This window comes from Neurospora crassa, linkage group I (assembly GCF_000182925.2).
Source record: "Neurospora crassa OR74A linkage group I, whole genome shotgun sequence".
Lineage (NCBI taxonomy): Eukaryota > Fungi > Ascomycota > Sordariomycetes > Sordariales > Sordariaceae > Neurospora > Neurospora crassa.
The window spans coordinates 6901501-6913695 of record NC_026501.1 but is presented as its reverse complement, the minus strand read 5'-3'; the positions used below and the strand labels follow the sequence as shown (position 1 = coordinate 6913695).

Genomic DNA, 12195 nt, shown 5'->3' with positions numbered 1-12195 from the left:
GTCTTGATTTTCTTCCTTTCCATTGACCGACTCCTAGTCAGGATGGCCGATTCTTCGCATGCTCACTCCCAGCAGATGTCACCAGCCGATGCCGGCAGCGACTCTCAGGACACCAACAATCAGGGGCATGTCTTCCAACCTCCTCAACCGCTATCGCAGCCGGCTACGGTTGGCATTGCTACAGAACCCACGCAGGCCTTTTACTATCCGCCACAACAATATGGCTCGGTAACCGACCCTGCCACTGTTATCTCGCCACAGCAGTATTACTATGCACAACAGGCGAGCCAAGTGGGAAATCCGTCGGTGGACAATCAGCAAGTCTACTATGTACCGCAACTACTACAGCAGCCTGGTTGGACGGCCGATTCCACTGCAAACAACCTCTACTGGCAACAACAATTCTCGAATCCTAATCATGCCGCCTATTCCCAATACACGCCCGCCCACAACCAACATCCGGCGCCCGACTCCATTCAAGAGGCGCAGAGCCCAGATCTGCAGTTCAAGCAACCGCCCCTTCTCTCATCAGAGGAGGTCACCACTCGGCACATGTCTTCGCCACAAGCTGTTCCCCAGCCAGGCGCGAAGAATGACATGAAGAAGTGGAAACGATTCTGGCCTCGCTCCAATGATTATATGCAAAGGTTCCAAGACAACCTGAAAGACAAGTTCAGCGGCAATTCAGGGCACAGGGGTTTCCGTCGGGTCTATTTACCCACTGAACGGATGAATGACCAGGACAGTGACAGCGATGCTGGGCCTACCGGCGAGAGCAAGGTCGTGTATCGTATTGGAACCGCCGAGGCCGAGGATATTGATGACCTTGGAAAGGTACACAAGGTTGATGGCAAACTCACCTACCTCAACCAGTTTCACCAACGTACACGCAAGTTCCTGGATGTGGCCGTTTACCTCAGTCCAACCCGCTCTACTCCTCGAAGACTAATAGTTCAGGCAACTGATCATGTCATCAAGACCCGATTGGACAGAGGCGACTGGATCAGGACCAAGGTCAGGGGCAGCGCGCCTCTTGTCCTGGCGATGTCTGAATGGGCATTGTCTCCCTTTCAAACCCACGGGTTTTGGTCAAAGACAAAGGGCGCCTGCCGTCTATTTGTCGTCGCCATTCCTGTGCAGATTTTGCTTGCCCTTCCTTTTCTCGGTAAATACGATGAAGACGATACGGTGACCGACACATATACTGACTACCCCGGGTACTACTGGGAATGGCCCAAGTACGCTGTCAACGAGCTGGACATGTCTCCTGCTGCTCTCGAGAAACACAGTGAGGGCTACAAAAAGTCACTTAGTGTTGCAAAGCGTGCGGCACGGCCCCGGCTGTTGTATGCCAAGGTGAACGGCGAATGGAAGACTATTGAGGGCGATAGCTTTGAAAACTCTACGCGGCGATATATATTCATCAGCTACATGTGGAACATGTTCCCAAACGCAGATGGCGCAGAAAAAGCTCACGACCTGGCGCGGAGTATTACCGAGCACGAGGGCTTTGACGCCTACTGGATGGACCGTGAGCTTGTTAACAAGAATTCGCCAGCTGAGACCGATTACGATGTCTACACACTTTGCGACACTGTCCGAGGATCAGCCAAGGTGTGCCTCATGATGGACAAGGATGGAACGACACAGCGTCTTGACTGGGGCAGCCGCATGTGGACGCTGATGGAGGGTCTGCTCGCCCCTGGAGATTACATAACTTACTGCTTTCGGGATCCAGAGGGTCAACTTGTTACCAGAAACATTGGAAAGATTGAAATGACAGCCTCTTTCTGGCGTGTACACGACAGCGAATATACGGACGACAAGGAAGCTGTTCGTATATTGGCAGAGCACTATGCCAACGTACTGACACTCTCTCGCCTGGAGCTGCTTCCAGCGACGATTACAGCGCTGAGTACCAAGCAACGCGCCGAGTTTACCGGCTCAGATCTTGCCTACGCCGTCATGGGCTTTCTTCACTACCGGATCGAGCGCCATAAGGAGACAACTGTGTTCCAAAACCTTGCTCGCCTCTCGCTTGGCAATGATAGTGATGAGCTGGCCGAGAGGATGCTTTGCTTACTTCCAAAGCCGTCAGACAAAGACATTTTCGAGACTCTGTCTGAACGTGATGAGTATGGAACCTTCCTCCACCACATCACACCGCAATGTCAAGTGGTGGGTGTGGCGCACGAGGACGAGACTGTTATCCTGGACTCTTGCCGTGCAATCCACATCCGATGGAAGGACTTTCCCCGAGCGACTGTTCAACGCGATGTGGGATTGGGAAAGATGCTCGCGGTATTCTTCCTGGCGTTCGGCATTTGGTGGTTACTGTTTGGTATCGAAATGTCACTGGCTTACATCCCGTACTTCGCCGGCTTTGTTGACCTAGCCGCCGATGGCAAGTCAGATGTCGGTTGGGTTGTTGCTGGCTTCCTCTTCGTGGGCCTGTTGCTCTCTGCCCCTTCACCATTTTCGGTCCGACGGCTCTTTGGCGGTACCGTGCTGAAGAGCACCCCAAACTTGGTGGGATTCGAAGGAGTTATGCCTATAGCGCAACTGGAAAAGATTGTCTTTGGAAATGCGGAGGGCCGGCTTACTTATGCGCCGTCCGCTACTCCATTCAGCAGAGAACACCGGGAGAACTACGAGAGGCGAGGCACGGAACCTCTGTGGATCGACAACCCAGAATCTGCCCTTGATGATCTCAAAGCCAAGAAGCTGTTGCCGTCAGACAGACACCAGCTCTTCACTCTTGTTGATATGGGCGAGCTTACGGTCACTATCTTTGCGGCAGAGAGGCCACCGACTGTAGCTCTCCTCTGTGGCAAGGAAGGCGGCATGCTCCGTGCAGTCCTTTGCAGCTGGCGTTTTGAGACGGATTGCTTGTACAGGGAGACAGTAATAAGGATGCCCACACGGGTCTGGGAGGTAGCCGAGCCCAAGGGCTGGTTGAAGCTGTGTCTACGATCTCAAGACGATTACAGACGCAGGGAGTCCCTCATGAAACAGTGACAGATTGATAGGGACAAGAGACAAGCGGAGGCAAGGGTGAAAAAGGAGGCTGAGGAAGCAAAGAAGACATAGAGTGTTTTCTTCGTGAACAGCGCCGCATGACAGCATTATGTATCGGCGAGTATGACCACAAGAAGATTTACCAGTTCGGGTGCTTTCCAAAATACGGTTGATGACGAGGAACAGCAGCAGAGTTGGTTCATATATCTGATCAATCAATCCTCGTATCAGTTCAACACGCTTCCACCTGTGAACCGTCCCTCTTCGTCATGATCATGACCCCGTTCTCGAGCAAGTCGTAGTCGCACCACCGTGTCACGACCCCTCTTCTCATCATTAGCTACAGCGGATCTTATCCCGACAATACCATGACCAGCTGTAACTACTGCGGCCAAGCACCCCAATTGGCGTTGCATTCGCCCCCTACCCCGAACCGGCAACACCACATCTGACATCTCCACAAAGGCACCGGACCCCCGGCTAATATGCATAATCCCGCTAAGTCGAATACGGTATACGCGGCTGGTTGCCTTCCGAGTATGCCACCTTTTCATGAATTCAGGAGCCATTCGAGAGTTGAGTACATGACCACGAACGGACAGTTGTTAATCATCTTTATAAGCTTCATGATTCCTGATATCATAGGTAGACTTGATTGAAACATCAAACATCTTTATCTGCTGATATACCCCCATTGTTTTCACCCTTCCCCTAATCTCTGTTCAAGATGGCTGTCTCAGCCAAGCCAAAGACCATCAGTTCCGCTCCTCAGAAGAATTCACTCGCAGGGACAATCCCAACCAAGAAGCTCACGAAGGAGCAGCTTTTCAAGATACATGCGGAACACATCAAGCAGCAAAACGCTACCCAAACTCCCAATGGCCCCAGGCCAGTGAAGCAGCCAAACCTAGCAGAAGCATATCCTGCTTCTACAAAGTCTATCAGAGATCTCGAAATCGTATGTTGTTGCACACGAATCTTCATCTTGTCTTCATCTCCATCTTTTTCTGAAAAGGAAATAAATATTATGTGATCGATAAAATCTGGCTAACACCAGCTCCAGATCCCACTGAGTGACCTCAGCGTGGAAACACATCACCGTGGCAAGGGGCTCATCGTCAAAGTAGTCAGCCCGCCCTACCTTGGCGCCGGCGCTGTCAGTATTGTCGAGGACCATTGGGGTAATGTCGACAAGCTCGCCATCTACAACCAAGGCGACTCAGCCATCCTGTCGGGGGTTCCCGAGGGCTGTATCGTTGCCATCAAGGAGCCCTACTATGTCCAGAATGGCGCGGATAACGATTTCATGATCTGCGTCGATCATCCGTCAGATGTCATTCTGCTCCGTTTCATAGATTCTATCATTCCAGAACCGTTGAGGCTCGGGCCGCTACTGAAGTCAGCGGGGGAATGGACGACGGCGGGGGATCAAGCATTCTTACAACGGGATTTCCCTACGGCCGTCTTTTGGTGAGTTGCCAAACCCTTAGCGGTGATATCGAGTCCTTCAACTTACGAAATGCACCCTGAAATAGCTACACGGAAGCACTAGAAGGACTAGAAGACCACTCTGCCAAAGCCCCCGTTTACACCAAGCGCGCGGGCGTCAACCTCCTCCTCGGCCGCTACGACGCCGCAAAAGCCGACGCCCTCGCCTCCCGCATCGGCGCTTCCACCGACTGGAAAGCCTACTACAACGCCGGCCGGGCCGCCTACGGTCTCTGCGAGTACGCCACCAGCAAGTCGTACTTTGAAGAAGCCCTCAAGCTAAACGACAAGGGCACAGCCAACGTGCAGAAAGAATACGAGCGGGTCCTAGCCCGCGTGGAAGAAGAAGAAACCGGCAACTACGACTTCGCAGCCATGCACGCCTCCCTTTCCCCGACATCCGTGCACATCGACGCTGGGTCCTTCCTCCGCAACACGCGCGTTGCCGACTCGGGCTTCCACGGCCGCGGCCTCTTCGCCACTCGTCCCCTCAAAGCCGGCGACTTGGTCTATGTCGAAAAAGCCACGCTGATGCCCAACCAGTACGACCCCGCCCGCGCCTCCGCGGCGCTGTACTCGCTCATGGTCCGGCAACTGTGCGATAACCCTTCGCTGGCCGATACCATGCTCAAGCTCTACCCCGGCCAACTTCCCTACGACCTAACCGGTGCCGAGGGTAGTATGGTGGATGGCGTCCCCGTAGTAGACGTCTTCGTGGTTGAAGGCATCCGCACCAAGAACTGCTTCTCCTCCCCTCTGTCCACTTACGACGACACTAAGCCCACTTACAACTCGGTGTGCATGGCCAAGGGGCTGTGGGCGCATTCGAGCCTCATGAACCACAGCTGCGTGCCCAACACTATGCGCTCGTTTGTCGGTGACATGCTCATCTGTCGCGCTACGCGTGACGTGCAAGAGGGCGAAGAGCTGTTCCAGCAGTATGTTCCCGTCAAGACGCTGGTGGATGTGCGCAACAAGGAGTTTGAGGAAGGGTGGGGTTTCGAGTGTCGGTGTGGGTTGTGTGAAGGGGAGAGGAAGTCGTCAGAGGAAAGGTTGAAGAAGAGGAAGGAGGCGATGCTGGCGCTGGAAAAGTTCCTGGATAAGAAGCCGAGTACTGGCAAGGGGGCGACGATTGTACCCGACGCGACAATCAGGACGGTGGACAAGATGATGAGGCAGTTGGAGGACCTGCATGAAACTGAGGTGTATGAGAGTCTCCCAAGGTTGACGCTCGTTTATCCTTGTAATTGGCTGGTGGATGCATACAGAGCCAAGAAGCAGTGGGCGAAGGTGGTGAAGTATTCGTTGAAGGTGTTGCGAAACTTTGGGTTTAACACGGCGCCGAGGGATGAGGATCCGGCAAAGTTGACTGCGGATTGGGATCCGAGGGAGATCTATACGAGGAGCGGTGAGGTGAGCTTGATGGCCGTCCATGTGGTGGCTTCGTTGAGAAGGTTGGCGGAAGCATATGCTGCTTTGGGACATAAGGAATTGGCGGAGCGTTGTGGGGAGGCGGCCAAGTTTGGATATACCATGGTGACTGGATTTTCGGAGGATGTGGATGCTCTCGGACAGTGAGCCGATGGAGGTGTGGCATCTAATGGGGCGATTGGGCGTACATATCTGGCAAGCATTGAATTTCTGCTCTCGTTAACTGAATAGGTAGCTTACCTCTAGGTACATAACACAAATGATTCTTCCTTTGTATGACAGGATCGGCCACGGCGCGGTTTTCGGGTATCCGTTTGCAGTTGTTTCCGGCAAAAGCAACTGTCGTGGGTCAGACGGAGAATGGCTGACTACAGAGGCAAAGGAAAACAAACAACTCCAGCTGAAAAACAGAGCAACGTGACAAAAACACAGATACCTGTCTAGGCGCACGTTAAACACTCTCTCGTGTGTCACTTGTTCATCCAATTTTGGACAAGCTTATTGGAGATTCAGACATCTAGTTCTATATAAGTGCCAGTATCATGCCTGGAACTTTATGTGTGATGTTGTGCTAGGGTGACACAAAGCTCGGCAGTAAGGGAACCGAAGGGTGACTTGGGTTCCGCCGGTGCGACCCGATGGTATGGTCTACAAATATTAAAGTCAACGGTAGCACGTCCGCACCTCTCTTTACTGGATCGCCGAGATAAAAGTAGGCGTACAGTCACGGTTACCCAACGCTTGTCGCTTCTCGTCTGTGGTTATATGTGATTTTATGACCCCTATACCACGTTTCGGGTAACTAGGAGCAACCGGCCGGTTAATCCAACGCCTGTTCTTGTCCGTGGCTTGCAGGCCATAATAATTCTGACAGGAGTTCATAGGCCCTACCGGATGCTCCCGCCCCTTTTGTTCTCCAAGTTGACCTACAACACAGAATTTTCACTTCCAAAGGGAGAACACCATGGCTCTGATTACAAGCGCCATACCCGAAGGCCCTCATCCTTTGAGGTTCTGACGCCCACTCCCAGTCATCTCCACCACCTTGTCACTGTTACCGTCACTACCACCACTCACCAGCTTCACCAGCCTCGTCAGGTTCACCACCATGGCCATAACCCCCAACTACGCCCTCCCCTCGACCGAGCTCATCATCCCCGACAACCCCTTCCTCCGCGCCGCCAAGCTCGGTCCCGCTCCCCAGCCTCCAGCCCACGAAGACCCTGAAGAACGCCCCCAACTCCGGGTCGCGGCCCTCATCTCCAACCACCGGTGGAAAGCCGGCATCCGCGGTCCCCTACGACCTCTTCCCCCGCGCTCCGAAGACGTCCAGGGAGCCTACTGGTACCACGACTGCCCTTACTTCAAATCCAAAACACACTGGGTCGAGCGACCGCTTCACTTGCGCCTTGAACCACCCTTTGCTGTCGTCGTCGTCGAGCCCAACAATAACAGCAGCACTAGCATGAATTGTAGAAGCAACAACAACAACTCTAACGAAATCCCCCTCGAACTCTGCGACTTGGGGTGCGGCTACCTCGCGCCGCGTGACACCGTTCTGTACAACAGCAAACGCGTCATGGTCGAGACTTTGGAAGGGTTTAACTTGCTACCCGGCAGATTCGACGATTGGTTCCTGTCTTGCTGCCAGTGCGGGAACTGGGAGCTAAACCTGCTCAAAGAACACCCGTCGGCGCAGGATAGCCATGTGAAGAGAAAAGTGGTTGGGTATAACTGCTGCGAACACTGTGAGAGGCCGGATGAGAATAAGTGCGAGTTGTGCTTTTCGTTGACCAAGTACTTGGAGGCGAATTGTTGGCGGAGCGGGGAGCCGGTGCCTGGTGGTGTGAAGTGGAGGCATGAAAGGGCGAGGGTGGAGAGGAAGGAGGGGAGGAGCCGGAGTAGGGGGAGGAGCACCTGTCCGAGTATGACGGTTGGCCCGTTGGCTCTGGCTGCGGTAGTACCTGTGTCGTCGGCGGCGGGGACGGTGTTGGGGACGGTGAGGGAGTTTTCTCATGGGGAGGATGAGGCGTGGGTGGAATAGTTCTGGTTTGGAGGAACATGGAATGCCTTGGGAAGAGCTCCTGAAGCCTTGGGCGGAGCTTCCCTACCTACCTACCTCTAGGTAGCTTGGCCGCTCAAAACTGGCAGTGACATCCCAAAATCCCCAAGCCAACCATCTCATAGTTAGATAATGGGTACCTGCCTCTAGGGTACACGAATGTAGTTCTCTTTTGTTTACTTCATCCTACCTAATCAGGCACCAAAAGTTCAGGGGTCAGTGGATAATGGCCAGAGGTGCAATGGCGATCTTCAAATGACGTCGAGTTTCTAGAACGGAATGATGATATATATATATCTTTGGGACCGGAACTGCATACAGACACGTTAGGCCAATGGTATAGGCTCGAGAGCGCTTGTCCGACTGAGGCATCAACTGCACTTGCTCTCTCTGCTCTCCCACCCTCAGAATTGTCGTGTCTGACGCGCGAATTCAGACCATCAAAGACCTAGAAGAGGAACTCGACAAGGCCATGGGCGGCGGCCATCTAAGCACCGAAATGGGCGAGCGGTTGGTCAAGTAGTACAAGGAAGAGATGCTAGAAAAGTATATCGGTTATGCGTACACGAAGGCGGCGTTGATTTATGCCATGTTTGGGGTGGAAGGGAAGAAAGGCAAAGGACTTTGCGGTACTGGCGGCGGATTTGATGACATTGGAGTTGGGTAAGGAGGCGGGGGATGTTGTGGCTAAGAGGACGTTGGCGAAGGAGCCAAAAGAGCATTGGGCTCAGGAGGTGAGGAAGGCGAGAGCAGAGAAGATTGAGGAGAGAGGGCAGGAGGGGCTGGAGGGGCAGAAAGATAAAGGACGGAGTGAAGGGTGAGCTTTAGGGGGTATGAGGGGTCTCTGTCGCGGTGTGAATTGGGGATGGTTCCTTCCGTTATGTCGTTGTTTACTTGACCACGCTTTTGCCAATTTCTCCCGTCCTTTCAAACGAGGAAATCTCTATTAAACAGCAGTACCGCTGAACAATAAATCAAGAATTCAATGATAGAAGCAAATCTTCTGCCAAAGTCAGTGGGTATAATCCTCCAGTGTAAGTGTACCATCGCGTGAATGACATACTTCCCGTCATCAACTAAACCCTCTCAACTCGTTTGCAAAAGAAACAGCTAAGCCTAGCTGATCTTCTCCCGCTCTACCTCGTCCTCGCAAACTGCACCTCCCTCATACCCCTACCATTCCAAACCGGCCTATCTGAATGCGCCATGGCACTCTCCTCCGAGTCCCTATACCCTTCCTTATTTCTCGCCCCATGGTGTCGGTGACCCATCGTCTTCCCGTTCCTATACCTCAACGCCTGGAACACCCACCCCACGACTGTGAGCAATGAAAACCCAACCGCGACCCAAATGAGGATCGTATACTTGGTTCCCGCCTTGGCGCTCAAACCGATATCCTTTCCGTATTTGTTGGCCTTTGAGGCGGCAATCCGGGATCCGACTGTAGCGAGGATACCGGTGATGAGGACGAGAATGAAGGCGATACTCGAGAGCACAGCATTGATGATGAGTGTCGGCCGTTCCTTGTTGCCGAGGAAGAAGATGGCGAGGAGGGAGGCGAGCATGGAGAGGCCGGTGAGGATAACGTCAACGATGAGAATTATGGCGAAGGCTCTGATGACGCGGTTGAGCGTGTCGAGGGCGCTTTGGACTTCGTCGTTGAAGCCAATGTCTTCTAGCGTGAGCTTAAAGGGGCCGACGCGGAGTTCCTTGTCAAGGATGTCGGATACGTTGAAGCCTGTGTATCTGTTAGTAGATGTGTGGACAGACTCTTGGCCTCTGCGAGATTAGGTACTTACCGCTAGGGAAAGTCTTGATGCAATTAGCGACAGTCCTGCCTGCGCCCTTGGCTGTTGGGCTAGGGCTGTACTCGCCCTCGCAGACAGTTCTCGCATGAAGAGAGTAGAATTCGTGGATGCCCAGCTTCTCTGCTAGTTGGTCCGCTATATCGTTCTCAATGTCGCCTAGGGCGTTCACCAGGTCGTCTTTTGCGTCTCCGACCGCACCAGTAGCGTCTTCGCAGGCCTTGCTGAGAAACCCCAGCTTTTCACATACCCCATCAGCCTCTGAGCCAGGCTGATTATCGCTGAGTTGATTGTAGACAAGGTTCTGTCCAAGGGTTGACGTGTTGAACTAGAAAGTGTTAGATCGCTGAAGAGACACATGCATAGGGTTACCTTACTGTGACGACGTCGTAGCTTTCCATGAAGCCTTTGCTAGAACCGGCGACGAGAGCCAGTAAGACTAGCACGAAGGCTGCTATGGAAGCTATGATGGGCACAAGTGTAGAAGGGTGTCGCATGATGGCGCGTTTGGTGTGGGTTTTCTGCTGGTGGAAAGACCGGTGTACAAAGGAAACGTCGTCGATGGCAAATACAAGAGCTCAGTAGTGATTCTGTTAGCTATCTCCATTCAATGGATGGATCACGTCGCGGACGTTAACTGAGCTCTTGAACAAAGATGGCTAGAACCTGAAGCAAACACATCTTGGGACACTGTCGGCATTATATTCGATGCTAGTGATGTCGTGAGCAAGACTAGCAACATCGTCATTCTTGTCAGCGATCATCTTTTTTGACGCCTAACCATTACACGACGCCAACAATGCCATGATGTATCCCGTGTTGTGTGTACTACAGACCGCTTCAGACAAGGAAAGGCAACCTTTCAGGTTGCTCGTTTCAAGATCAACTGCTGAGACAAAGGTTGGTAACCTTTGAATGGACCCTTGATAAAGCGCCAGGTGTGCGTCATAGTCTGAATTGCCGGCGGTACAGGGGTCGGTAGTGGTTGAGAAGCAATTGTTGGTGTGGCTGACGTTTGCCACCAATGACACCCAAGCAAGCGAGCTTCTGGGGATGGTCAGGTATTTGGATCCTGACACGATTCAACACCACCTAGAGATACGTCTTGTCGAAACGAGAATAGAAACATTCTGCGTCCAAGCGTTCACAGACGTGGAGGTAAAGCAACGTCCGGGTCCGACCTGCCAGCACCTGCCATGTTGATTAAGGATTTGAGCTCCTCGATCAGGACCTGTCTGAACTTCCGGTCCTTGTACATCGTTGACAGCAGGGCATGATACTTCATGGCGTACACGGCGTTTCTACCGTCAAAGTCCGCCTGAGGCTCGGAGATGGGGACCCTTTTATGGTATTCTTGAACACATGGTTGACCTAGCTTATACCTCGGATTCCGGCAGATACCCAGATCAGCTGTGTATATCAAGTCAGTTTAAGATCAATCACCCGTTTGTGAGGAAAATATACCTTCATTGTGGCCCCAGTAGGCGCATGCATCAAACATGCACAGCTCCACGTCGTAAGAGTCGGCTTTCGGTTTGATGTTGCCTGGCCAGAGGTCGGAGTGGATAAGGCAAGGGGTTATGGACCTGCCCTCCGATTCGAGAGGTCGCAAATATCGAGGAATGACCTCGGACATGTACGTTGTCTTGAGTGCTTCCAACTCATCGTCGGGTCCATTGACTCGCGCTTCTTGATCAAACAGGCTCTTCATCTGTTGGGTCCAAAACGCTTCCCACGAGACATTCCAGGCATTGTTAACGGGAACGTTGGCCAGGTGGGTGGCAACCGGAAAGCCGAATTGTCCGGTGGGTGACTTTCCCATACTGAGCAGGTGAAGGGAAGAGACAGCTTTCGCCCACTCTCGGGGACCAGGAAGATCATCGTCCATGTCAACGAACTCGCACAAGTAGAAGCTGGTGTCGGGATCATTCTCGTATGTTCCCCATCCGACTGGCTGAGGAGTGTAGTGGGGAACAAATTTGTACAAGGCGCTCTCCGCTTCCCATGTGCCTTTCATCATATTAATCCCAACCGATCCATGGGCGCCCTGCGAGAGTCAACGGATGCGACCTGCAGTATCAAAAGATAATCTACTAACCTTCTTGAAGAACTCTGCGGTAGTACCATCGGCCAGCTCAACCACGATCTTGACTGTCCCGACCCAGAGACTGTTCCCAGATGGCGTTACCGAAAGTATCTTGGAGTTTGGCGGTAATTCTAAAAAGAATTGTTCTGTCAAATTTGAAGATCGTAACAACATTGGCGGGTGTTAACGCACTGGCAACGACAGCCGGATCAAGCTGCACATTGTCCCCAATTGGATCGGTGTGCAAGGTCTCCCTTTTCTCCATGGTTGAACGAATACCCGAACACTGAGGCGGGCTTGGTAGC

The 12195-nt window shown here is 52.8% G+C and overlaps 5 protein-coding genes across 5 annotated transcripts; 3 read left to right on the top strand and 2 right to left on the bottom strand.

Moving 5' to 3' along the window:
* Positions 1-42: 42 nt before the first annotated feature.
* Positions 43-3305, top strand: NCU00869 (hypothetical protein; the record flags this gene model as incomplete). Its single annotated transcript, XM_959692.3, has 1 exon — positions 43-3305. One exon carries the CDS (start codon positions 43-45, stop codon positions 3016-3018), a length of 2976 nt encoding a protein of 991 aa, XP_964785.1. The 3' UTR covers positions 3019-3305.
* Positions 3306-3709: 404 nt separating this feature from the next.
* On the top strand, positions 3710-6213 carry NCU00870 (hypothetical protein). Its single transcript, XM_959693.2, has 3 exons — positions 3710-3976; positions 4082-4488; positions 4554-6213. The coding sequence occupies exons 1-3, from the start codon at positions 3746-3748 to the stop codon at positions 6082-6084; spliced, it is 2169 nt and encodes a 722-aa protein (XP_964786.2). The 5' UTR covers positions 3710-3745; the 3' UTR covers positions 6085-6213.
* An 832-nt stretch (positions 6214-7045) lies between these two features.
* NCU00871 (hypothetical protein) lies at positions 7046-7981 on the top strand (the record flags this gene model as incomplete). Its single annotated transcript, XM_959694.1, has 1 exon — positions 7046-7981. One exon carries the CDS (start codon positions 7046-7048, stop codon positions 7979-7981), a length of 936 nt encoding a protein of 311 aa, XP_964787.1.
* A 1154-nt stretch (positions 7982-9135) lies between these two features.
* NCU00872 (hypothetical protein) lies at positions 9136-10301 on the bottom strand (the record flags this gene model as incomplete). The annotated part of the gene is made up of 3 exons (XM_959695.2): positions 9136-9737; positions 9799-10132; positions 10182-10301. 3 exons carry the CDS (start codon positions 10299-10301, stop codon positions 9136-9138), a joined length of 1056 nt encoding a protein of 351 aa, XP_964788.2.
* Positions 10302-10484: 183 nt separating this feature from the next.
* On the bottom strand, positions 10485-12155 carry NCU00873 (hypothetical protein; the record flags this gene model as incomplete). The annotated part of the gene is made up of 4 exons (XM_959696.2): positions 10485-11214; positions 11269-11851; positions 11903-12021; positions 12083-12155. The coding sequence occupies 4 exons, from the start codon at positions 12153-12155 to the stop codon at positions 10949-10951; spliced, it is 1041 nt and encodes a 346-aa protein (XP_964789.1). The 3' UTR covers positions 10485-10948.
* Between the last annotated feature and the right edge of the window lie 40 nt (positions 12156-12195).

Coding starts and splice junctions, on each gene's coding strand:
- NCU00870 (XM_959693.2), top strand. CDS start 3,746: ATGGCTGTCTCAGCCAAGCCAAAGACCATCAGTTCCGCTCCTCAGAAG. Junction 3,977..4,081: donor CTATCAGAGATCTCGAAATC/GTATGTTGTTGC, acceptor CACCAGCTCCAG/ATCCCACTGAGTGACCTCAG. Junction 4,489..4,553: donor TTCCCTACGGCCGTCTTTTG/GTGAGTTGCCAA, acceptor ACCCTGAAATAG/CTACACGGAAGCACTAGAAG.